General features: G+C 45.5%; 2 protein-coding genes across 2 annotated transcripts in view; one reads left to right on the top strand and one right to left on the bottom strand.

Moving 5' to 3' along the window:
* Positions 1 to 6,922, top strand: part of slc25a26 (solute carrier family 25 member 26) — a 53,588-nt gene extending 46,666 nt beyond the window's left edge. Inside the window, exons 9-10 of the mRNA XM_084173112.1 lie at positions 341 to 414; positions 6,522 to 6,922. Of these exons, the coding sequence (XP_084029238.1) occupies positions 341 to 414; positions 6,522 to 6,618 (171 nt within the window). The 3' untranslated portion in view covers positions 6,619 to 6,922. The remainder of the gene's footprint in view (positions 1 to 340; positions 415 to 6,521) is intronic.
* A 1,123-nt stretch (positions 6,923 to 8,045) lies between these two features.
* The window catches only part of LOC311137902 (leucine-rich repeats and immunoglobulin-like domains protein 1), a 46,904-nt gene continuing 29,236 nt past the window's right edge, over positions 8,046 to 25,713 (bottom strand). Inside the window, exons 9-18 of the mRNA XM_084172509.1 lie at positions 18,105 to 18,185; positions 15,703 to 15,777; positions 15,192 to 15,263; positions 14,693 to 14,856; positions 14,030 to 14,368; positions 13,246 to 13,527; positions 11,023 to 11,457; positions 10,788 to 10,919; positions 10,312 to 10,590; positions 8,046 to 9,942 (exon numbers count right to left, since the gene is read on the bottom strand). Coding sequence (XP_084028635.1) covers positions 9,722 to 9,942; positions 10,312 to 10,590; positions 10,788 to 10,919; positions 11,023 to 11,457; positions 13,246 to 13,527; positions 14,030 to 14,368; positions 14,693 to 14,856; positions 15,192 to 15,263; positions 15,703 to 15,777; positions 18,105 to 18,185 — 2,080 coding nt within the window. The 3' untranslated portion in view covers positions 8,046 to 9,721. The remainder of the gene's footprint in view (positions 9,943 to 10,311; positions 10,591 to 10,787; positions 10,920 to 11,022; positions 11,458 to 13,245; positions 13,528 to 14,029; positions 14,369 to 14,692; positions 14,857 to 15,191; positions 15,264 to 15,702; positions 15,778 to 18,104; positions 18,186 to 25,713) is intronic.

Here is a 25,713-nt window from a genome sequence, read left to right as displayed (position 1 = left end):
ACCCTTCACTCCCCTCCTCTCCTCTCTTTACTCACCCTCCCATCCCTCTTGCCTCACTAGTCCCTCCCTCACGCTTAACCACTTCTCCGCCTCACCCCACTCCCCCAATCAAGACCTCTGGCATAAAACTGCAACAGGTGGAGTGTGGGTGGTTATGGGTGTCACCTGTGCTGCCACAGATGTCTGTGAGGGGAGGACGGGTAGGATGGGAGAGGAAGACTAAACAGGGTGTCTGTCCAAGTGGCAGGAAGTGGAGGAGACTATCCATCTATCATCACGCCTCTATTTGTTCATTCTCTCTTTCTTTCTCTCTCTCTCTCGCTCTCGCTCTCTCTCTCAGGCTGGGACTAGTACAGCGAGTGGAAACATCCCCCTGGTGCTGTTAGATGTGTGGAAGACTAGGGGCTTGACGGGGTGAGTATGGCCCATGACATGCTGCTGTTCTGGGGGAACCTGAGGGCTAGGCTGGGGTAGCCTTCTGTACCTATGTACACATTTGAAAAAGTGTCTCTGACTAGGTATCCCCTTCCCCTTTCTATTGTTGAAAGGCTGTGTTTTTAAAATCTTAAACCATTTCTCTTAGCCTGTTAAAAATGTTTGACTTTGCATTATCTGATTTAAAGTCCTACAGTTCCTCGCATAATCAGGTTTGCCTGCTGGTAGGAACACTTGTCAGGGGACATACATTCAGGGCAGAAACCTGAAAAAGGAGAATCAAGAGCTTTCCGAGAGACATAACTTGTCTGAATAGTCTTATTGATTAAGACATTAGTGGGGCCAACGGTAAGGTTTATGTGTGGAGCTGAATGTGTGATGTGTTTATGACATATCCTAATGAAAAGGCCAGGTCAGGAGGGAATGCTGGCCTGCCATACCTAAACCAAACAGCCCTGTGAATAATAGTCTGGTGTGTATATGAGCAGCCATCATTTAGTTAAGATGTACAGGCCCTGATGTTAATACCAGATTTAGTTTGGGGTGGTGCCAAAAACATTCTCTCTCCCTCTCCCTCTCTCTCAGGCACTATCAGAGATTGTTTGAGTAGGCTGTAGTAATGGAATGTTGGGAAGAGGTTCTGATTCAACATTAACTGGCTGTTTAATAACCCCAGGGTGGTTCCTTAATCACACTCGGCTGGGGATACAGGACCAGGGATGGGATGGGCTTAAACACACTCGGCTTGGGAGAGATAAGTCCAGGGACAGGGTGGGCTTGTTATTGAATGGCTCTTCTTATGCTCATGAAGCCGCCATACAGAGGGATCCCCTGTAGAAAAGTCTCTACCCTAAGCCTCCCAGCTGCCCCGACAACCCGCCCCTAATTGAAAGAGTATTCTTTGATGTTCCCCCTCTTCTTTGATATTTTGTCTCTCTTTTTCTGGTGTTTTTTTCCTTCTCTTCTCCTCCAACTCTTAGTTTACTCATAAGATAGCTGCAGAGGGAGGTTTTCTGTACAGCTGAGGGAGCAAGCACAATAAGCCGTACAACATTAAGGAGTTCCCCAAATCCCTTCCCCTGATAGTGATATACACAGTCTCTTTGGGAAAACCAGAGGGATAAAAAGCAGTGCCGTGATTCCATATGGAAAACGCCTGGGCAGTTACGCCGGGGCTGGGGCTTTAAAGCTGTAATTATGGTAATAGGCCCAATTGCAGTCTAGTGAAGCCACAAAGTGCTTCCAACTGTTTGCAGTGCCCCAGAGCAATGCCGAGCCCTGCCTGCCTGCCTTACAACTGGGTTAGACCAACGTTACACACCTCCTCACCACACTAACCAAAATACATCCACAGTCAGGACCTCCCCACCGCAACCAGGATGAAGCTGAAACAGCCAAAACAATGTAAACCTGAGTTCACCAAGTCCACTCCACTTCGCATGACCTAAACCTACTGCTCAGGCTATGAGCCCAACTGTCTGCTCCAGGGCTGGGATCAATTCTGAATTGAATTGCAAATTGCTCTTTAATTCCAATTCAATTATTACTCCATTAGATCAAACAGTATGGAAGGGAACAATCTAACATCTCATGACAAAGAAAAATACTGTGACATCTTTTAGTTATAATCAAATGTATTGATTGTATTTTTTGCATTAATAAGTGGCATTTCCTTTAGATAAAATATTTGTCAAATGAATGAGATTCATGTTTCATGTCTCAGTTGAACTGCTTTGAATTAAATTCTACTTCCTTCAATTTAAATTCAATTCAAATTCTGCTACCTGTGGTGTGTGGCCAATTCAAATTCATTGTTTGAATTTAATTAAATTCCTAAATTCCGAATTGACCTCAAACCTGGCCTATTCATAGGAGGAAACCCAAACAGAAGCAGGTCATATTGTGTATTTACCTGTCTAAATTACACCGCCTGTTCTCCTTTATGTAAAGGCTTCCACCATAGTCACCTCATAGGAGGTGAAAGCTCTAATGGTGAATGCCTACTGTCCAGGTCTTTCACATTGGTGCAGATGAAGGTGAAATGAATGCATCCCCTTTGAGCAGATAATTAATGAGAAGAAAAGTGCTCCTGATCAAAAGGAGAGGAAGAGATGAGGTTTATCTAAGACCACTGGTTCTCAGCATGATTAACACCAAAGCCTTGCAGCATTACCGCAAAAATGGAAGAGGAAAGTGGAAGGGGGGAAAATGTAAGGAACTTGTCTGTCGGCCTTGTATTAAAGAACATAATTGGTTAAAGAAAACTGTGATAAATAACAAAGTATACCAGTTTCATTTAAGGACCAAAGGATTGACAGCCATCCCATATAGATTGCAAAATAGTTGGGAAGAGATTTTTTGACATACCGATCCCATGGCATAGTGTTTATGAACTGATACGCAAAACGACGCCGGATTCAAAACTTAGAATTGTTCAATTTAAATTATTATATAATATTTTGCTACCAATAGAATGTTATTTATATGGGGGATACAATCTTCCCAGCTCTGCAGATTTTGCTGCGAAGAGACAGAATTAGATCATTTGTTTTGGTACTGGATTGCAATATTTACCTGGAGCTAACCTTGCAGATAGCATTACTGGGTGATCTGAAAAGTCATAGTCAATCGATCAATAATATAATAATACTTTTAGCAAAAAAAAATATTTTCAATTTACAATCTGTAGAAAGAATGAGAATAGAAAGGTTCAGAACTTTTGTAAAACATCACAGTACAGTTGAAAAATATATGGCAAATAGAAATCCAATATGGATGGTGTTAAGAGATAGATGGATGGTGTTGAATGGAGTTGAAGGATGGGACTAATAACAACTAACAACAACTAATAACAACAAGATAACTAATAATGTAAGCATACTGTGTCCATAATAAGTATATAGGTTATAGGTTGAGAGCTTTTGTGAAAGAGCACAGTTAGAAATATATGGCATATAGAAGCAAACCGGATGGACATCATGAGAATGATCGGAGAGGTTGAGGGTAGAGGAAGTTCAGGAGTAAAAACAAACAAAATATAATTATTGTAAAATTGACTGTGTCCATAAAATGTATATAGTATGTATAAGCTGGAAGTAGAGGCCTAAGCATTGTTGTTCACTAGTTTACTCCAATTAGGGAAGGGGTGGTGGGGTTGGAAAGTAATAAATGGAAATATATATGTATGTGTATATATGTATGCATGTGTATATATACACAGTGGGGGAAAATAAGTATTTGGTCAATAACAAAAGTTTCTCAATACTTTGTTACAGTGGGGGAAAAAAGTATTTAGTCAGCCACCAATTGTGCAAGTTCTCCCACTTAAAAAGATGAGAGAGGCCTGTAATTTTCATCATAGGTACACGTCAACTATGACAGACAAAATGAGAGAAAAAATCCAGAAAATCACATTGTAGGATTTTTAATGAATTTATTTGCAAATTATGGTGGAAAATAAGTATTTGGTCAATAACAAAAGTTTCTCAATACTTTGTTATATACCCTTTGTTGGCAATGACACAGGTCAAACGTTTTCTGTAAGTCTTCACAAGGTTTTCACACACTGTTGCTGGTATTTTGGCCCATTCCTCCATGCAGATGTCCTCTAGAGCAGTGATGTTTTGGGGCTGTCGCTGGGCAACACATACTTTCAACTCCCTCCAAAGATTTTCTATGGGGTTGAGATCTGGAGACTGGCTAGGCCACTCCACGACCTTGAAATGCTTCTTACGAAGCCACTCCTTCGTTGCCCGGGCGGTGTGTTTGGGATAATTGTCATGCTGAAAGACCCAGCCACGTTTAATCTTCAATGCCCTTGCTGATGGAAGGAGGTTTTCACTCAAAATCTCACGATACATGGCCCCATTCATTCTTTCCTTTACACGGATCAGTCGTCCTGGTCCCTTTGCAGAAAAACAGCCCCAAAGCATGATGTTTCCACCCCCATGCTTCACAGTAGGTATGGTGTTCTTTGGATGCAACTCAGCATTCTTTGTCCTTCAAACACGACAAGTTTAGTTTTTACCAAAAAGTTATATTTTGGTTTCATCTGACCATATGACATTCTCCCAATCCTCTTCTGGATCATCCAAATGCACTCTAGCAAACTTCAGACGGGCCTGGACATATATATATATATATATATATATATTTGCGAGAGAAAACAAAACATATGGGGGATTTGAAGTGATGCAGACAATTACATTGATGGAAGTTACAATCTATCTGCAATATTAAAGCTGATCTACCCCCTAAAAAAACAAAAAAACATCCTTGCCTCTGATGAGCAGCTCTCTCTCTCCTGCTGAGGACTCGGGGTATTTTAGGCTGTGCAGTCAGGAGGCTGCGAAGGGATTGGCCAGTGATCAGGGCATGACTGAACTGTGTGGCTGGCGGGCTGCTGATGTCAAAGTGAGTCAGTGAGCCCCAGGGGTATACGTGAGAAGTTCAGCCATCTTGTTCCACAGGTGGGGCTTCTCCCAGACAGGAAGTGACACACTGTTCTGGCTGAGTGAACCAGAACACATGGCGGTGGTCTGGAGAATTTAGAATCTAAGAATGCTTTAAGAACTGTGCTGACCCAGTGCCAGAACAGGCTTTCACATGGGTAGATACTGAAAATGGGACATTATTTTCTGTCTATTGCTTTCCTTGGCTTGTTGTTAGGAACAACATTGGCTTCAATCAAGCACTGGCAACCTACCACATGAGCATTTAGAAAAGTACTGTATTTTGATATGTAACGCGCGTGAGGGAAAAGGTTGAGATTCACACACAATGGGTGTTAACTTCTATTTCAGTGGAAGGTGATAACTCTGCAAAGAGCCAACAGAAGGGCAGGATGACAAGCTTTGAGAAATGTCCCCTTGCTCATTTGTTCCAGCTTAAGCATTTACACACCCACACGCGCTCACACATGCACGCGCTGTCTCTCCAAAACACCCGATCCGACTAGGAGCATTCCTAAACGTGCAGTTCTGTACATGGCTGGGATAGTTGAGAGATCCCTGACATGCTTGGCACCTTGTACAGATTTGCAGTTGACAAAATTGATGTATTAGTGGTTAGACCATTTGTGACCCCATTTCTAAATGAGGGCCATAAAACCTCCCCCCAGCCCACCGTCACCCCGGCCCCCACAGGTGTCCCAGTCCTTTGGGGCCTGTTGTGTTATGTAGGCCAGCCCTGGAGCAGCCAAGGCACTCAGAGCAGAGGCAGGGACAGACAGACCGATGAACCGAGTGTGGGGGGCGTATTGGCAGAGTGGCGGTTCTCAGTAAGCAACAAAACAGTCCAATGGATAGGACCCATTATATTTCCAGTCTGTAGGGAGAGACGGAGAAGTGGGGAGAGAGAGAGAGAGTAAATGCTAGAGTGTGTGTACAAGAGAGTGGAGAAGAGAGAGGGAGAAAAAGAGAGAGAAGAATGACTGTGCTGATCCGGGGTGAACTGAGCCAGTTGAGGGGGCTGTTGCTGGACGGCCGTACGGATGGACAGCAGAGGGACGTGTGTGGATGTAATCTGGCCATCAGTCAGGCAGAGAGATCGAGCTCCAGGGAGGCCCATGGGGGGGTTCAGCAGTAATCCACAAAACAGCTGTGTGGAAAAGGGGCTTGGGAGACTGGCGCACTCTCATGGCCTGTCACATCCCCTGACCTCCACAACATCAACAGTCTGGAGAGTTCCTCAACTTCTAAAACAACTTTCTAGTCTCCTAGCTTCTAAAACAGCCTGTCCACTCCCCTGTCTTCTAAAATTGACTCTAAAACAGCTTTTCAATCCCCTAGCTTCTAAAACTGTCTTTAAAACAGCCTCTCCAGTCCACTGTCTTCTAAAACTGACTCTAAAACAGCCTCTCCAGTCTCCTATCTTCTAAAACTGATTCTAAAACATTATTTCTGTTCCCTAGCTTCTAAAACTGACTCTAGATTATCTTAATAGGCCCATGCTCCCTAAAATAGTGTGGAATCCCTCTCAGAACATACATCTTAGCAGAGAAATGTGGAACAAGACCAAGTAAAATAAAACAAGTAACATGTTACTCTTGCATAATACCTGATGCAACTTTGTCTCTGTCTTTTCAGTCTGTTTTCTGGCAGTATACCTCGAGTCACGTCTATCAGTCTGGGAGGTTTTATCTTCCTGGGTGCTTATGAGAAGGTCCGACGCACCCTGCTATAAAGACCCTGTCCCTGGCCTGGGGAAAGTGGAGGGCAGGTGGGAGTGGGCCGTCCTGGGAGGGCCCTGTACTGTGCTATCCCAGCCTGAACCGGCCCCGAGGGACACCTGGTGCGAGTCATCCCTGATCGCATTACCCAGAGGTCTGCATTCCTGCTCATCAGTGCGCTTCAGATTGAGTTTAACTGCGTAAATTTTTTAACAGCAAGGATCGCTTTCAAAATAATCGTATATCTCTGAGCCAGAGTATCTTCACTGTATGACCATCTGTGATTGGAAATGGTATTAAAAGCCATATTTTTATACTATGAAAGTCTTTGTGATTATTTTTGTTCAGCATCACCGCTTTCTCCAAACGGTGAAGTTCATTGTCTAAAGCTGGGTAGTTAAATGGTAGAATAATCACCTCACAGTAGTTGGTCCATCCAAGGTTACTGCTCTCTGTTATTCAGTATGGAGATACAGTGAACAAAACCACTGCATTGAAGAGCCACCAGGGAGCCATTCAGACATACTGTACCTCACCTCAGCAAGCCTATTAAAGAAGCATCATGAGCTCATCTCAGTGCTAGATGGGACCTTAGACCTAGGGCCTGTTTCTGGTGGATTAAACACTCATTTACTACAGGATTTGTCACCACATTAATGCAGATGTATGGACAAACATTAATGGACTTTAGCCAACTTCCATCGACGGGGTAGTATTAAACGTATACAATTTAATTGACCACCTGTTTTTCCTAGTATTAAAAACAGGAGATCCTGATTAGATGAACCTTTTACTCTCTAATGCCTTGGTGAACATGGAGTATTGAGCAAGCATCAAAATGTTTCTCTGAATATAAAATTGGTTTTCCAAAAACAGGTACATTTAATACTGGGGCCATGTTTTGTGAATAACTCCCATTGTGTCCTTCAGATGTCGGTTGAGGGGGAAGGTAAAGACCATTAAAGCCTGGGAGAGAGAGATGAATGTTACACAGGTGGGAGTGTTCGTCACACAGCCTGTCACTAAGGGGAACAATGTCATGCATTTGGTTGGTGCACCAGAGGGCCAAGTTCTGTCCTGGAGGCTGTCAGTCAACTGACGGACGTCCATCTGGAATGTACATTCTGTCCAGCCACTGTCCCTCATTCAATATGGACTTACTGTCATTCGCCAGGCTTAGAATTAACCCTGGCTTTAGAGATGGACCTCCTATGTATTTACATAGAGGCAAAAGCAACATTAATGAGTTCTCTATACTTTTGACAAACCTGCTAATTCCAGTAGTCAACCAATAATTTTGCTTTGCCTGGCCCACTTACTACCTAACGAGAGACATTATTGAACCACACAGGCAAGGAAAAACACACTCCACAAAATGTGATTTTATTAGACACTTTAATGTTTAAGCTTTGACATTGGTACAATGATTCAGACCGTTAACCAATAAATTACTGCACGTCACCCCCGTGTCCATTCATGGATATAGTGGGACGATATTATAAAGACAACTTCTAACTGACCATCTATAATTCCTGCTCTCTAAAGAATATGCTCAGATATGTCAAACAATGAGCCTTTTTTGATACCGTAAATAGCAAAACAAGTGTTTACAGAAAATTAGCCTATAAAACGGCTAAACATATGCATACATTGGAAAATGTAATTCTGTTTAATCTGACATTCAGTGTCTGGGTTTGTCAGCCCAGTGTATCCAGGCCTTATAGACTGGACATTTTTCCTAGGTTTGGCAAGAGTACATTTCACAAGTTTCCCAGCAGTAAGCAGTTTTACAAAATGAAGAGATTCCGTTTGTACCGGTCAATAGTTTCTGAATGATTAAACATGTTGTACCAGTACCATAAATTATTATTTTCAGTATTATTATGATGATGATGTGTGGTGCTATGACAAGGGCTAAATACTGGCCATTCCCTGTGTGAACACACAACAGTGAGACAGAGACACACATGACAGGAGTAAAACAGTATGACAACTGTCTCAAAATGCCCTCCTGGTGAGAGTTTCTCATTCCCTTACAGCATGGCAGGTTCATGGTATAGCTCAACATATTGGGATGGGAGGGGGGATAACAAATGATTTTAGGAGTTGGACCAACATTCATTACAAATGTGTATTCAAAGGATCTGGGCCTTTAGTTGGACAAATAAAAAATAATGAAAATAAATGGAGCTGAGGCACCGTGGAGGATGTAGTCCCTAAACCAAAGCCAACTGAAGTACAGCAGCTTGTTGGTGGTTAGTACCTTGACAGACAGGTGGAAGAGCCTTGACATTCCATGGCTGTCAGAAATGTGAACATTTCCTGACTAAGAATTCTTACATTCCTATTGGGTTACATGTACTGATGAGTAGTACAAAAGTGCTTAAACATCCAAAACCTAATTACATATCCCAAACATCCCCTTGTTCCATGTTGTACCCAAATAAATAAAAATCAAAGCCCTTCCTTCATAAAATACCAGTAAATATGAGTTATGGTTTAAGGCCATGACGGGGCAGCGTTTGCGTTTGTCAAACAACATTCAAGTGCAATAACGTGTTCCATGGTATGACAGAGTGTACGATAGCTCTCACAAATCTCTGCTATACTAAGAGTCCGGTTTGTGGTTTCTTTGATCATGCAATAAGGCACCGCAGTTGAAGCAGGTAGGTAGTGGCTGACAAGGCTTGTTAAAGACAAAAAATACCATCACTCCGTTCTTTGTCATGCACAGAATAAATTCAAATACTCTTTGTAAAAGTTATATAATATATATGAAAACTCTTATGTACAGTCAATTGTCCAATGGTATAGCTCTCTCTCTCTTTCACACATTAATGTACAATATTACCTACATTTGCATGCTTCAAATGCAAGTCCCATTTAGGAGCTAAGATTGGTTGGCACCTCCCAGGGGAAGGTTAAGTATGTACAGCTGATACGCTCAGATGGGACATCACCCACACAAGCTCCGCCTTCAAAACTCCAGATGCCCCCTCCCTGCTCCTGCCTCGTTAGTCCAAACAGGGGACAGGATCAGATCTTGGCCTCTCTGTTTGAGGTAGCAGTTCCCAGTGCAAAGAACAAGTCCACTCAGGGCTAGTGAGTCTGTTAGTGTCAGGGCGGGGAGAGCCTGCTAGTCACTGGCTCTCCTGAGGGAGGTGTGTGACTCTGGGAGGCTCTATTAGAGAGTAGAGTCTGTCTGAGCTCTGGCTCACAGTCTGTGTCCAGTGTGTATTGGCTTGTTACGGGGCCGAGTTTCACCGGCTTGTGGAAGGCCTCCTCTTGGGATAGGGAGCACACTAACGTTGTCTGTCCCGTCCTGTTCACTGAGGAACCTGGGAGGGAACAGAGAGAGAAGAGAACGCCACATCCAGTTATAGAACACAAACTAATCAAGACCTCTATCTGTACAGAGCTCAAGGCTATGGGCTATGGATTGCATCCATATTGCTACGTTGACATTATGAAGAAGGATCGGCATTCTGACCCAAATTCCTCTCAGACTGTTCCTTGCCAAAAGGTACAGCATCCCAGGACAAGACCCGACCTGTTCCCCTGTGAGTCAATGCTGCTTTTCATCAAATTCCCTTCACTGTAATTTGTCATGGCAGGGTGATCTACACAGCTAAGGGCTCCATCCACAACATATTTTTTACCATTCCCCATCCTGTCCTCAACAGTGTGGAATAGGAAGATCACTCTACCTTTTCTGTCATTGTGGTTTCTCTGTGATGACAATATGTTGTGGTTGCTGGGAAACGCAGGTGGCTGGGCGTCCCTTTTGACTCCATTGGAGGCGGTGTAGGGTCCCGTGTCTATCACTACGGGTACAGGTACGCTGTAGTCCATGTGGTGGGGTTGGGGATGTTGTTTGTACTCCAGGCCTACAGGTCCCATCCCCTGGGGGAGGTAATCGGAGTCTGACTTGAAGTAGCTGTTCCCATTCTCCATACACTCCGAACACACTACAGCCTCATTGTAACCTACACCAGCACATAGACAGAGAGAACATAACATTTCTTAAAGACACCTACCCTTTTCCACAATTTCATGAATTTAGAGGAGACGTAAAGCAAACATTTAGTGATGTTAGATACAAAATAACATCCTTGAGCGGTACAGCAGTTCAGTCATTGGTGAGTATTGGAGGTTCATATAGAAACCAAACTGAAGACTGTACCTGTGTTGTCTATGTGTCTGTTGGGCTGAGGTCCACCACCTGCCTCCACACGGATACACACGTCCTGGCGCTCCGAGAGGGTCCCCTGGGAGGACAGGTAGCTGGGGACGTCCGGGAGCACGTTGGTCTCATCTGGGAGGGGAGGGAAACCATCAGCACCAGCACAAACTACGGCCAACATTGCGGTGAACAGCCAATCCCTGTGATTAGTAGAACTGCATGAACGCCCTCTCACCCGTGTTGGTGACGCTGCACTCCTCACTCTTCTTGCGCGTCTGGTAGATGATGCACACCCACACCAGCGAGGTCACCACGATGCTAGTCACCACGGCGATGACAATGATGCCCACTGTGACGGTGCTGGGGCCGGGCGGCGCAGCACAGGCAGTGTGGCGCTGGCGGACACTCAGCTGGCTGTGGGCGCGCTCTGTGCCCAGCCTGTTGGACATGACGCACGTGTACCTCCCAGCGTCCTCTAAGGCGGCGCTGCCGATGACCAGCAGCTGGTTGCCGGGGGTGAAGTGGTGTCGGTCGGAGGGGCGGAATGGCTGGTCGTTCCTCAGCCAGGTGATTTTAGGTAGGGGGCTGCCTAGGGCCTTACACTGCAGGACTACAGTCTCCCCCACCACCACACTACGGTCCTCCAGCTCCTGGGCCAGTTGGGGCGTCTCTGTAGACGGGAAGGGTCACAGGTCAGTGTAGTCATCCCACCAGAGCAGACTGGTCAATCCCAACACTTCATGTGAAACTACACAATGACTACTGGTGATGGTCCATTATGCTTTGTTTAACACAGAGTGATGTAGAACACCATGATCTCACTCTGTCTACTCTACCTCTTCAGACTGGGCCTCAGCTCTGAGCTTTCTTTCCTCATTCATGACTAAACATTACAAAGCCACTCCTGAGGGCTGTTGCTACCTCGTGTCCCTGGGAGGAGTTGTTCTGGACTAAAAGCACTACATTAGGTAGAATAGACCAAGCCCTTACACATCCACAGTACTTGACATTATGTGATCTCATCAAATTCACATATCAACTGTAGCCCAGGCCCTTACACGTCCAATAAAAGCCCCTCTAGGAGAATGGAGGCCTGCGGTCCCAGAGGTCACAGCTCTCCCTCCCACCCTGAGAGGAGAGGGGTGAGAACGGTTAACAAAAACCCCTCTGTGAAGTTCCCCTATCCCGCCCTCCCCCATCTGACCCCTACCCTGACCTCTGACTTAGAGGAAGGCCACAGCTGCCAGAAGCATTTCATTCTAGGACCAAGGCTCACCAGTTCACAACTGGCTTTAGAGCGGTTTACTAACTGTTCATTTTTAGTATCTATATTATGGTCATCTGAAGTCAAGCCATGAATCCTCAAACATTGAGGGCTATGTGTTAGTTTGGTGTCCTGCACTGAAGCATTATGTAGGAAGCATGGAGGAATGCTAACTGGCCAGATGAATGTGATGGTATGTACAGGGCAGGGGAGGCTGGTGGGAGGCGCTCTAGAAATAATAATAATTGTGAACCAACACTCGCGCTTGACTTTTTTCCCCCCTTACTAGCTTTGACTTTGTACTTACTATGACTGTGATATGTGGTTGTCCCACCTAGCCATCTTGTGGTCCTCTGTAGCTCAGCTGGTAGAGCACGGCGCTTGTAACGCCAAGGTAGTGGGTTCGATCCCCGGGACCACCCATACACAAAAAATGTATGCACGCATGACTGTAAGTCGCTTTGGATAAAAGCGTCTGCTAAATGGCATATTATATTATTATATTAAGGTGAATGCACCAACTGTAAGTCGCTCTGGATAAGAGCGTCTGCTAAATGACTAAAATGTAAACGTATAAGCGGATGGGCTCATTGTAATGATTGGAATGGAATATTTGGAACGGAGTCGAACATGTGGTTTCCATATGTTTGATACTGTTCCATTTATTCCATTCCAGCCATTACAATGAGCCCATCCTCCTATACATTTACATTTGAGTCATACATTTGAGTCCTGCTATAGCTCCTCCCACCAGCCTCCTCTACTAGAGGTTGTCAGTAGGTGTGGGGCATGGCCAGTAGTGATGGGGGAAAAAAATCTATACAGATACATATCGCAATATTAATTTGGCCGATATTATATAGATACTTTGACTCAAAGTATTGTTTTTTTTCTTGCTAGGTAGCATTAGTCGGCTTGTTCTCCATCTTCTTTTTAAATAGTGAGCCAACATGTTTTCAACACTTTTATTTCCATGACTGATCAAAACTAGTTCTCATGCTCTCTCGTCTCTCTGCAGCAGAGAGCAATATGTTTGGAACATCCAATCGCAATTAAATCGCAGTATCGAATTGCAATACATATAGAATGGTGAGAATCGCAATACATATCGCATCAGCACCTAAGTATGGTGATAATATCGTATTGTGAGGTCCCTGGCATTTCCCAGCCCTAGTGACCAGCATTCAGTCTTACCCAGCACGGTGAGGGTGGCGTTGGCAGACACGGCGCCCGCTGTGTTTTTGGCGGTGCAGCTGTACACGCCCATGTCCTCCGGCTTGACGCCCATGATGAAGAACACGTCATCGTCCGGCATCACGTGCATCCGCCGCTCGCGCGCCGCCGGGAAGTCCGTGCCCCCGTCCTTCTGCCAGGCAATCTGGGGGGTGGGGTGCCCCTCAGCAGCACACTCTAGCTTGGCAGTGGTGCCTGTACGGATGGTGTTGTCTTGAGGGGTTTTCACAAACGTAGGCAAGACTGTGGGAAAGGAAGATATGAGACACTGGGTTAGCCACAACAGAGAAGTACAGAGGTTAACACAAGAGTCTCTGTTTTACAACCCCCCCTCACTGTTGGACTGGATTAGGGACAGGGTTTGATTTGGGTGGGCAGGGCAGCCAGGGCAGACAATCACTCAGCATCTGTTGGCCAAACTGACAGGGCGTGTAATAGATGGCCACTGTCAGCTCCACGACACGCCTAAATCAATTTGTTCCAAATTCCACCCAGAGAGACTCACACACAGGGCGATGCAGAGAGACAAAGAGAGATACTATGTTCAAGCTAAGAATTACCACTAATCTCTTACCACTAGAATAACTCACTTATTGAGTTTAACTAGGCAAAATATCTACTAAATCAGCATATTACAGTGAGAAAATGATCCCACCGCACGCATGCACACAAACATTCCCAATTTCTATCTATATAAACCAGTCATACTGGGAGACAGTTAACCCTTCAGGGCCTGGTGGCGTACCGTTGACAGTGAGGCGGGCCTTGGTAGAGTAGGAGGAGCCAAAGTGGTTGGTGATGATGCACTGGTATCGGCCCTCGTGGGCAAAGGTCACATGACGCAGGTGCAAAATGGTGGTGTATTCCATCACCCCCCTGGCCTCATGCACCCCCCCGTGGTGAGCGCGCATGTGGGCGAAGTTCTCCACCTCTGCATGGCGGAGCAGCTCCTGGTCTTTGCGCCAGGCGAAGGTCATAGGTGAGCTGCTGCTGCTGGCCGCCGTGCACGTGAGGCGCATGTCACTACCCAGAACCGTCACTGTGGTCTCTGGCTGCACCGTAATCTGGGGCTTAGGCAGGTCGTCTACAGGAGAGAGGCGGTGAGAGGAGAGAGACGGAGAGACGACAAACTTCCATAAGCATTATTCTTTGTAACCAAATGTTTTCTCTCAGTGACAGAAGATATGTATACTATGCATACACACAAACAAACAAGGAAGGATTAGCACATCACTGAACCTAAATCAAAACATTTGAACAAAATCTCACACACACATAAACAAATAAACACATATACTGTAAACAACCCCGAGCTGGAATTTAAAACACCATCTGGTCTTAGCTGCTGCCTGCGCGGTCTGACAGAAAGCAAGCATACTGCCCTAACACACACACACACATTACTCACCACAGACAAAGCTTTCTGGCGGAGCCTGGAAGATGCTGGTACCCTTCAGGGTTTCGGGATGTGCACAGGTAGCCTCTACGCCTGTCTGTAGCCTCCGGGTCAACAGCCACTCAGGGAACCAGTGGAGCTGACAGTCACACAGGAAACTGGCACTCTGGATGAGCCTGGGAGAGGGGAGAGGAGAAGAGGGGAGAGGAGGAGAGAGGCAGGGTGGGGAGAGGAGAGGAGGGGCGGGGCGGGGCGGGGAGAGGACTGAAGAGTTTGTCATTCTCCTTTAAAGACTTACTTTGATCTGAACTGCAGCAGTATGGTGTAGCCATATCATATCATTGTGAAGAAAATCACATTTTCCAAAGACTAAGTGTGAGGTGTGTGTGTATCGTGTGTGTGTGTATAGATATATATATATATATATATATATATATATATATATATATATATATATATATATATATATATATATATATATATATGTGTGTGTTCATCATTGCAGACTCACAGGTTCCTGAGGCTCCTCATCTTGCTGAAGGCCTCTGGCTGAATAGAGCGGATGGCGTTCTCTCCCAGATTCCTGTTGAGACATTAAACAGAGGGCCGCCCGTCAGCACTGACATAAAGGGGACACGGGAACGCACACGCATGCGCATGCACACACACACACACACACAGCGGTGTCACGGCCAGCAAGGGCTTACTTTAGATTCAGGCGTGTAAGACCAATGATACTCTCCAGCTTTTTAATCACTTTTTTTTCTTAACGGTCAGAGTCTGTGAAAGAACTTATAAATTCAATTTCTTGTACCAAACTGACCATATGCTCAATAACTTTGTTCCCTTGCACCAGGGAAAAAAGACCAAAGTTGAAGCTGCCTCTAACGAGAGGGAAGCAGCTTGCCCCACAAACTGCCCGTCTTCTCCTTTAACAAAGACACTATTTAATTTCTAGCAGCCCTCTCAGGCAGCTACTTTTGGCAGCCACTCTTGGGGGCGCGCAGTGCATTGTGGGATACTCACAGGTGCTCAGGGCCTCCAGGCCTAAGAAGGCTTTCTTGGCCACCGACTTGATCTTGTTTCCAAACAGAGTTCTGCAATTTCCACACATGAAGGGCGCCGATAAACGAGTGAGAGAGAGAGAGAGAGAGAGAGAGAGAGAGAGAGAGAGAGAGAGAGAGAGAGAGAGAGAGAGAGAGAGAGAGAGAGAGAGAGAGAGAGAGAGAGAGAGAGAGAGAGAGAGAGAGAGAGAGAGAGAGAGAGAGAGAGAGAGAGAGAGAGAGAGAGAGAGAGAGAGAGAGAGAGAGAGAGAAGAGAGAAGAGAGCGTGAAAAAGAAAGAAAGAAAGAGCGTGAAAGAGTGAGCGAGGAGGGAATGGACAAAAAAACATATAGAGAGAGAGGAGGAAGGGGAAGGAGGAGAATGCACAGTTAGAGGGGTTGAATCTGATAAGACCAGAGGATTGAGGTATTGGAAATACGAACTGTGTGGAGATTAGGAGGGTGAGGGACTCAGGGCCCGCCCTCTCCCGGCCTGCTCTTCAAAGACACTTTTATCTTTATTAGAATTTAATAGCGATGACAGGGTGGGGCTGAGAGCCAGGGGGCCACATGAAAAGCAGGTTGTCTCACTGAGGGACAACACAGCTTGTAGAGTAATAAAAGTAGCCTTGTCAAGGCCGGGTTCAAGTAAGGAACAAGCAGCTCTGGGGGTCTAATCCCAGCCGCTCTTCAAAAGACACCCCTCTACCCTCCCTCCTTCTCCTCCCCTTCTGTCCGTCCCTTCATCCTTCCTCTCATCTCTCTCTGCCTTCCTTCCCAGGAGGAGCGGATGGACACAGTCGGCTGGTTTAGAGTTAAGACCCCTGCATCGGAACATTTCAATCCTGTCACGCCTCCTCCACTCTACTCTCTCCCCTTCTATATCGATCCACTGAAAATCTACACAGTAAAATGTAAATACAAACCATGTTTCAAAAACCATTGGGCGTCTGCTTGGTTATCATTACATTTGGGGGAGATAAGCTAACACTAAGACGCATGTTGATAAGAGGTATTGATCACAGGCGTTCTGTAAGAAAGCCTCTGTGTTTAGGGGGCCCGGGGCAGATGACTGGTCATGGAGAGGACCTGTCAGCTCCTGGCAGAGATGTCACTCACTACTGACCCCAGATCAGCCAGAGCCCTATGTTTCTAGACTCTACAGGGGGAGACGGGCTGCACAGCAGGCTTCATCACAGAGAACCATTACTCTCTGGAAGTTACTGCACTTCCATCCAACGTATTTAGCATATTTAAATAAATATTTCTAAATCATTCTTATTTTCACCATCACATTGCACATCTAGCAGTCTACATTGCCTTTCATTCCAATCACATTGTCTTCATAGAGTAATCACATTTTGGAAAAAATGTATACAATGCTATAATGATCTAACTAACATTTCTTCACTCAATATATTAATTTATTTTTCCACCTCAAACAGCAATGGGGAAATTGGTTTTTTTGTGACCACTTGTGAGTGCACAAGTTCACCCAGACCATTCTCCCATCACAATCCGATTTGGAGGGACCCAAAGCGTGTGGAGGACACTTTAATGTCCCTCCCCCTCTCTCTCTGTTTTTCCCAGGGTTGGGGAGTGTTGTTTTCCGGCGGGATGGAAGGATTGTGCCAGCGCTGGGCCAATTTCACCCTCTTTCAGTCCCTAACAACAGGCAGGAAGGCATGGCCGTGGAGCAGAGAGAGAGGAGCAGGGCTAGAGAGACAGAGCTGCTGAGGCTCATCTCCTGCAGGTGAATAGAAAAGCCCTTTCAATAGGATAGCACTCACACAGGGAACAGCCTTGGTTGGACACCATCTTTTATCCCAGGATTGTTTAGGCCCCAGTATGTTCATTGTGGTATGGTTTAATGGTTATACGAGAGATCACAACACATTGACATCGTTTAACCGTCAAGGCAGTTCAATTCCCACCAACAGACAATCTGAACTTGGACACAATTGCAGTTGAGAGTCTGGTAAACCAAATGAAAACCAGATTCAGGCTTGTTTCAAGTTTAAAGCCAGTTGCCGTTAAAATATGAACCTGCATGCTTCATGAAAAACCCTAATAAAACTCAGAGCAGCACTTAGTCATCTCTCAGTGTTACACTTCCAAATGACGTGTGGGGCCCAGAGGGAAGGGAGAGATGGAGCTGGTCCTGTCTGAAGCCAGGTCTGGGAGAACTAGATATAGACTATAGGCAGGCGACAGGCCTCAGAGGAAACTATTTGATTGCAGTGGAAAACCCTTCACGCTGGACTGAAGGAGCTGTTCACAGATCTGCAGACAATCACCAACCAGTGGCAGGGCAGCCAGCTTAAAGGGGCCGGTTCTGGGGAGAGGGGGATGGAGGAAGGGGGGGGGGGGGTGGATACTCACAGCTTGTTGAGGCTGTCCAGTCCAGAGAAGGCCCCATTGGTGTCCTCTATTGTGCCTGAGATGTCGTTATGGTCCAGCTCCCTGTGGAGAGAGAGAGAAAAGAAGGGATAAGAGGAGGAGGAGAGGGAGGAGGAGGAGAGCAGAACAGGCCTGCCAGAGTTGGAGCACTGTGTAGCCTTGGCAGAGATGGGGCTGGAAGTCACTGGTTACCCCTCTAACCCTCTGCACCTGGTCTAAAGAGCAAGCCTCTCTGCTGATCTGCTCTGCCAGCCAAGCACATTCTTTCCTTTGTGAGGAGGAATGGGTAAGGTACACAACCCAACACAGGCACACATGTATAATTCATGACAGCATGGAGGGATTGGCGGGCACACAATGCCTTTGGATTCAGGTCCGGCAGTGTGGTGGCAGGTATGTCAGTCCCAGCACAGACTCAGAGCCTAATGAGTGAAGAAAGACCTTATCCATATCAAGCCAGAATGAGAGTCAATAAAATAACGTCTTTCACTTTGAGTCTGCCGGGAAATTTCTAAACGCATTTTGAATGCAGTGGAGACTGCTGAGGGGAGGACGGTTCACAATAATGGCAGGAACGGCGATTAGAAACATGGCACCGGAGGAGATGGCTGATGTTTTACGGGCTCCTAACCAATTGTGCTATTGTGTGAGTTTTTTCGCGTTATTTGTAACTTATTTTGTACATAAAGTTTCTGCCACCGTCTCTTATGACCGAAAAGAGCTTCTGGATATCAGGACAGCAATTACTCACCTCGTACTGGACGAAGATTTTTTCTTTAACGAGTCGGACACTAAGGATTTTCTTCAGACACCCGACAAGGCCCAAATCCCTGTCATTCGCATGAGAAAGAGACGGCGATACCGGGGACGTAGGTAGGGGTGCCTTGTAAGGATCCGACGGCGAGTGGGGAATCATTGGAAAACAAATTAGACTAACTACGATCACGGATATCCTACCAACGGGACATTAAAAACTGTAATATCTTATGTTTCACCGAGTCGTGGCTGAATGACGACATGGATAACATACAGCTGGCGGGATATACACTGCATCGGCAAGATAGAACAGCTGCCTCCAGGTAAGACAAGGGGTGGCGGTCTGTGTATATCTGTAAACAACAACTGCTGCACGAAATCTAATATTAAGGAAGTCTCAAGGTTTTGCTCGCCTGAGGTAGAGTATCTCATGATAAGCTGTAGACCATACTATTTACCAAGATAGACAGCTATGAAATATATAGATGAAAACTATTTACCACCACAAACCGATACTGGCACTAAGACCGCACTCAATGAGCTGTATAAGGCCATAAGCAAACAGGAAAACGCTCATCCAGAGGCAGCGCTCCTAGTGGCTAGGGACTTTAATGCAGAGAAACTTAAATCCGTTTTACCTAATTTCTACCAGCATGTTAAATGTGCAACCAGAGAAAAACATTTAATAAAATAAAAAAACTCTAGACCACCTTCACTCCACACACAGAGACTCGTACAAAGCTCTCCCTCGCCCTCCATTTGGCAAATCTGACCATAACTCCATCCTCCTGACTCCTGCTTACAAGCAAAAACTAAAGCAGGAAGCACCAGTGACTCGGTCAATAAAGAAGTGGTCAGATGATGCAGATGCTAAGCTACAGGACTGTTTTTCTATCACAGACTGGAATATGTTCTGGGATTCTTCCGATGGCATTGAGGAGTACACCACATCAGTCACTGGCTTCATCAATAAGTGCATCGATGACGTCATCCCCACAGTGACCATATGTACATACCCCAACCAGAAGCCATGGATTACAGGCAACATCCGCACTGAGCTAAAGGGTAGAGCTGCCGCTTTCAAGGCTTGGGACACTAACCCCGACGCTTATAAGAAATCCCGCTATGCCCTCCAACGAACCATCAAACAGGCAAAGCGTCAATACAGGACTAAGATTGAAATCGTACTACACCGGCTCCGACGCTCGTCTGATGTGGCAGGGCTTGCAAACTATTACAGATTACAAAGGGAAGCACGGCTGCGAGCTGCCCAGTGACACAAGCCTACCAGACGAGCTAAATTACTTCTATGCTCGCTTCGAGGCAAGCAACACTGAAGCATGCACGAGAGCATCAGGTGTTCTGGACGACTGTGTGATCACGCTCTCCGTAGCCGATGTGAGTAAGACCTTTAAACAGGTTAACATTCACAAGGCCGCAGGGCCAGATGGATTACCAGGACGTGTACTCCAAGCATGCGCTGACCAACTGGCAAGTGTCTTCACTGACATTTTCAACCTGCCCCTGACTGAGTCTGTAATGCCAACATGTTTCAAGCAGACCACCATAGTCCCTGTGCCCAAGAACACTAAGGTAACCTGCCTAAATGACTACCGACCCATAGCACTCACGTCTGTAGCCATGAAGTGCTTTGAAAGGCTGGTAAAGGCTCATATCAACACCATTATTCCAGAAACCCTAGACCCACTCCAATTTGCATACAGCCCCAACAGATCCACAGATGATACAATCTCTATTGCACTCCACACTTTCCTTTCCCACCTGGACAAAAGGAACACCTATGTGAGAATGCTATTCATTGACTACAGCTCAGCGTTCAACACCATAGTGCCCTCAAAGCTCATCACTAAGCTAAGGATCCTGGGACTAAACACCTCCCTCTGCAACTGGATCCTGGACTTCCTGACGGGCCGCCCCCAGGTGGTAAGGGTAGGTAACAACACATATGCCACGCTGATTCTCAACATGGGGGCCCCTCAGGGGTGCGTGCTCAGTCCCCTCCTGTACTCCCTGTTCACCCAGGATAACAACCTCTCCCTTAACGTGATCAAGACAAAGGAGATGATTGTGGACTACAGGAAAAAGAGGACCAAGCACGCCCACATTCTCATCGACAGGGCTGTAGTGGAGCAGGCTGAGAGCTTCAAGTTCCTTGGTGTCCACATCACCAACAAACTATCATGCTCCAAACACACCAAGACAGTCGTGAAGAGGGCACGACAAAGCCTATTCCCCTTCAGGAGACTGAAAAGATTTGGCATGGGTCCTCAGATCTTCAAAAAGTTATACAGCTGCACCATCAAGAGCATCCTGACTGGTTGCATCACTGTCTGTTATGGCAACTGCTCTGCCTCCGACCGCAAGGCACTACAGAGGGTAGTGCGTACAGCCCAGTACATCACTGGGGCCAAGCTCCCTGCCATCCAGGACCTCTATACCAGGCGGTGTCTGAGGAAGGCCCTAAAAATTGTCAAAGACTCCAGCCACCCTAGTCATAGACTGTTCTCTCTGCTACAGCACGGCAAGCGGTACCGGAGCGCCAAGTGTAGGTCCAAACGGCTTCTATCCCGAAGCCATAAGACTCCTGAACAGCTAATCAAATGGCTACCCGGACTATTTGCATTGTTCCCCCCCCACCCCCTCTTTTACGCTGCTGCTACTCTCTGTTTATTATCTATGCATAGTCACTTTAATAACTCTACCTACATGTACATTTTACCTTAATTACCTTGACTAACCTGTTACCCCGCACATTGACTCTGTACCGGTACCCCCTGTATATACAGTTGAAGTCTGAAGTTTACATACACTTAGGTTGGAGTCATTAAAACTCGTTTTTTCAACCACTCCACAAATTTCTTGTTAACAAACTATAGTTTTGGCAAGTCGGTTAGGACATCTACAATTGTTTACAGACAGATTATTTCACTTATAATTCACTGTATCACAATTCCAGTGGGTCAGATGTTTACATACACTAAGTTGACTGTGCATTTAAACAGCTTGGAAAATTCCAGAAAATGATGTCATGGCTTTAGAAGCTTCTGATAGGCTAATTGACATCATTTGAGTCAATTGGAGGTGTACCTGTGGATGTATTTCAAGGCCTACCTTCAAACTCAGTGCCTCTTTGCTTGACATCATGGGAAAATCTAAAGAAATCAGCCAAGACCTCAGAAAGAAAATTGTAGACCACCAAAAGTCTGGTTCATCCTTGGGAGCAATTTCCAAACGCCTGAAGGAACCACGTTCATCTGTACAAACAATAGTACGCAAGAATAAACACCATGGGACCACGCAGTCGTCATACCGCTCAGGAAGGAGTCGCGTTCTGTCTCCTAGAGATGAACGTACCTTGGTGCGAAAAGTGCAAATCAATCACAGAACAACTGCAAAGGACCTTGTGAAGATGCTGGAGGAAACAGGTACAAAGTATCTATATCCACAGTAAAACGAGTCCTATATCGACATAACCTGAAAGGCCGCTCAGCAAGGAAGAAGCCAATGCTCCAAAACCGCCATAAAAAAGCCAGACTACGGTTTGCAACAGCACATGGGGACAAAGATTGTACTTTTTGGAGAAATGTCCTCTGGTCTGATTAAACAAAAATAGAACTGTTTGGCCATAATGACCATCGTTATGTTTAGAGGAAAAAGGGGGTAATTGCAAGCCGAAGAACACCATCCCAACCGTGAAGCACGGGGGTGGCAGCATCATGCTGAAGGGGTGCTTTGCTGCAGGAGGGACTGGTGCACTTCACAAAATAGATGGCATCATGAGGAAGGAAAATTATGTGGATATATTGAAGCAATATCTCAAGACATCAGTCAGGAAGTTGAAGCTTGGTCGCAAATGGGTCTTCCAAATGGACAATGACCCCAAGCATACTTCCAAAGTTGTGGCAAAATGGCTTAAGGACAACAAAGTCAAGGTATTGGAGTGGCCATCACAAAGCCCTGACCTCAATTCTTTAGAAAATGTGTGGGCAGAACTGAAAAAGCGTGTGCGAGCAAGGAGGCCTACAAACCTGACTCAGTTACACCAGCTCTGTCAGGAGGAATGGGCCAAAATTCACCCAACTTATTGTGGGAAGCTTGTGGAAGGCTACCCGAAACGTTTGACCCAAGTTAAACAATTTAAAGGCAATGCTACCAAATACTAATTGAGTGTATGCAAACTTCTGACCCACTGAGAATGTGATGAAAGAAATAAAAGCTGAAATAAATCATTCTCTCTACTATTATTCTGACATTTCACATTCTTAAAATAAAGTGGTGATCTTAACTGACCTAAGACAGGGAATTTATACTAGGATTAAATGTCAGGAATTGTGAAAAACTGAGTTTAAATGTATTTGGCTAAGTTATATGTAAACTTCTGACTGCAACTGTAGCCTTGCTAATGTTATTTTACTGCTGCTCTTTAATTATTTGTTATTTTTATGTTGTTATTTATTTTTTACTTAACCCTTATTTTTCTTAAAACTGCATTGTTGGTTAAGGGCTTGTAAGTATGCATTTCACTGTAAGGTCTACACCTGTTGTATTCAGCGCATGTGACAAATACAATTTGATTTGATTTGATTCTAATGGCATCAAACATGGAAACCATGTGGTTGATGTATTTGATACCATTCCACTGATTTCGCTCCAGCCATTACCACAAGCCCATCTTCCCCAATTAAGGTGCCACCAACCACCTCTGGTTGAATACAATTAATTAGCTATTCTGACACACTACTTCTAACTCAGGGTTTTTACTTGATCAAAATGCAGCTTAGGTGGTGGGCGTGGCGGGAGCATTGCCAACGGTGTGGTCGTCGATCTAGAGTACCTCCTGTTGTCCGCAGTGAAAACGTTTAGCTTTTTTAAATTCTACACATTTTGCCATGTGGCGGAGATAAAATCTTGCAGTTTTAAAGCAAATTTCCTGCAATTCTACACATTTTGCTTTGACTTATGCTATCTGATTGACTCAAGCATCTCAAGCATAATCTTATTTAAAAAAATATATAGGTCCATTATTTTTTTACATACTTTATATTGAATTTAAAACTGAAAACTTTTTTCCATCCTGAACCCCCCACCCACAGAAAAAGGAGGCACAAAAAAACACTTATTTGGCCCACCAAATAGAACACTTATTTGGCCCAGAAAAAACACTAACTGCTTAAGTCATCTGGGCAAAGGAACCATTTGAATAATCATTTAAAACAAAAACAACAGCACAACAAAGACACGAGTCGCCGCTCTATCCCATGCTTTGTTCCCCGTGCCGTTAAAATACATTCATTTAAACTCTGAAAACCCTGTGAGTCTGATGGTCACCCACACCCCCTCAATCCTTCCCTCACCCCTTTGGTTCCTTTTGGTTACTTTGCCTCCAAGGCCGGACTCAGCTGCCAATTTCCTATTCTTTCTGGCTGGCTGAGTGTGAATGGCCGTTGCCTTGTTAATGTAAGCAGTGGCGGGGGCCAGGGGCCGCGGGCCCCTGAGGACTGAACCCCCGGCTGAAAGTCTGGCCTTCTCTGGGCTTTCACACCCACCGCAGCCTCTAGCCCCATGCCGCTACGGCCAGCAGTGCTGATCAATTAAACCTGCCTCCGCTCCCTTACAGCTTGGGCCTGCGCCTACCCAGCGCTTCACTGATTAGATTAGACCTGCCTCAGAGAGAGAGAGAAGGGAGGAAAGAGAGGGAAGGAGAGCGAGGAAGAAAGGGGTGAGCATAAAGTGAATAGGATGTAAAAAGAAAATTAGAAAGCAAAAAGAGAGGAAACGGGAGAGCGGAACAAAGCAAACAAGTAAGAAAGAAAAGAAGGCCAAGGAAGAAAGGAAGAAAGAAAGAAAGAGCGGGTGAGAGAGGGGAGCCAAACAGAGGGCCTCTCACACAGCTGAACCCCCTCCCCCCAGCCCAACGCTCCCCCTGTGCCAGCGGAGAAAGGCCTATATACGCCTTGGCTTGTCACCTCCCTGTGAGAAAGGCCTTGTCTCCAAAGCAAATGTCTTACTCTTTTCTCTGGCTCTCTGGGAAGATCCCGGGCCAAAAAGACATTAGGAGAAGGACCCACCCCCCAGCCTCCCTCTTCCTCTATTTCTGACTGTTCAAGGTGTGTTCATAAGGGTGTGGGGGGAGAGAAGTCTCCCGTACTGCTTTTCACTGCTCCGTTTAAAAAGGCAAAGAATCTCCAGGGAGGCAGAGGACAGGGAACACATGTGCATCCAACATCGATGGGAACCAATGACCAAACAGAGAGGGAAGACGAGAACAGACCCACCAAAATAAAAGTTCTCACAGAATGAAACCATGACAATAGTGACGCATGCACACCTCGTAAACAGATACACATGAATATGCATGAATACAAACTAGATCTGTTTTAAAGCAATGGTCTGAAAAGCAAACAGCTAACTCCACTTTCTAAATGGCCCCAGAGGGGCTTAATAAAGCCGTATTGAATTCTGTTTTTCCTGTGTTTTATATCATATTGTACAACAGCTGATGAAACTAGAACTGTAAAAGTGTGAAAACATTTGATCAGTGTTATTTCCTGATAGTTGCTGGTTGAAAATACAAATCTACACAAGGACTTCTAATCAGCAGGTTTGCATGGGCGGGAGTTTAGGCTTTCCATGGTAAATTGGTTAATAGACAAAGAGAGTTCCAAACCTCTCTGCCAACAATAGCCATGTTTCAGTTTTCCCCTCCCCACTCAGACCACTCCCAGACAGTCTTAGCTAAAGTCTTGCTTGAGATATTTTTTTTGTTGTTGCTAAAAAGCAAATTTTTGACAATTTTAATGGCAATCTATTACAG

The sequence above is a fragment of the Coregonus lavaretus genome (assembly GCF_964263955.1).
Source record: "Coregonus lavaretus genome assembly, chromosome: 12".
NCBI lineage: Eukaryota > Metazoa > Chordata > Actinopteri > Salmoniformes > Salmonidae > Coregonus > Coregonus lavaretus.
The sequence above is the reverse complement of the archived record's forward strand: the minus strand, read 5'-3'. Positions and strand labels throughout refer to the sequence as shown.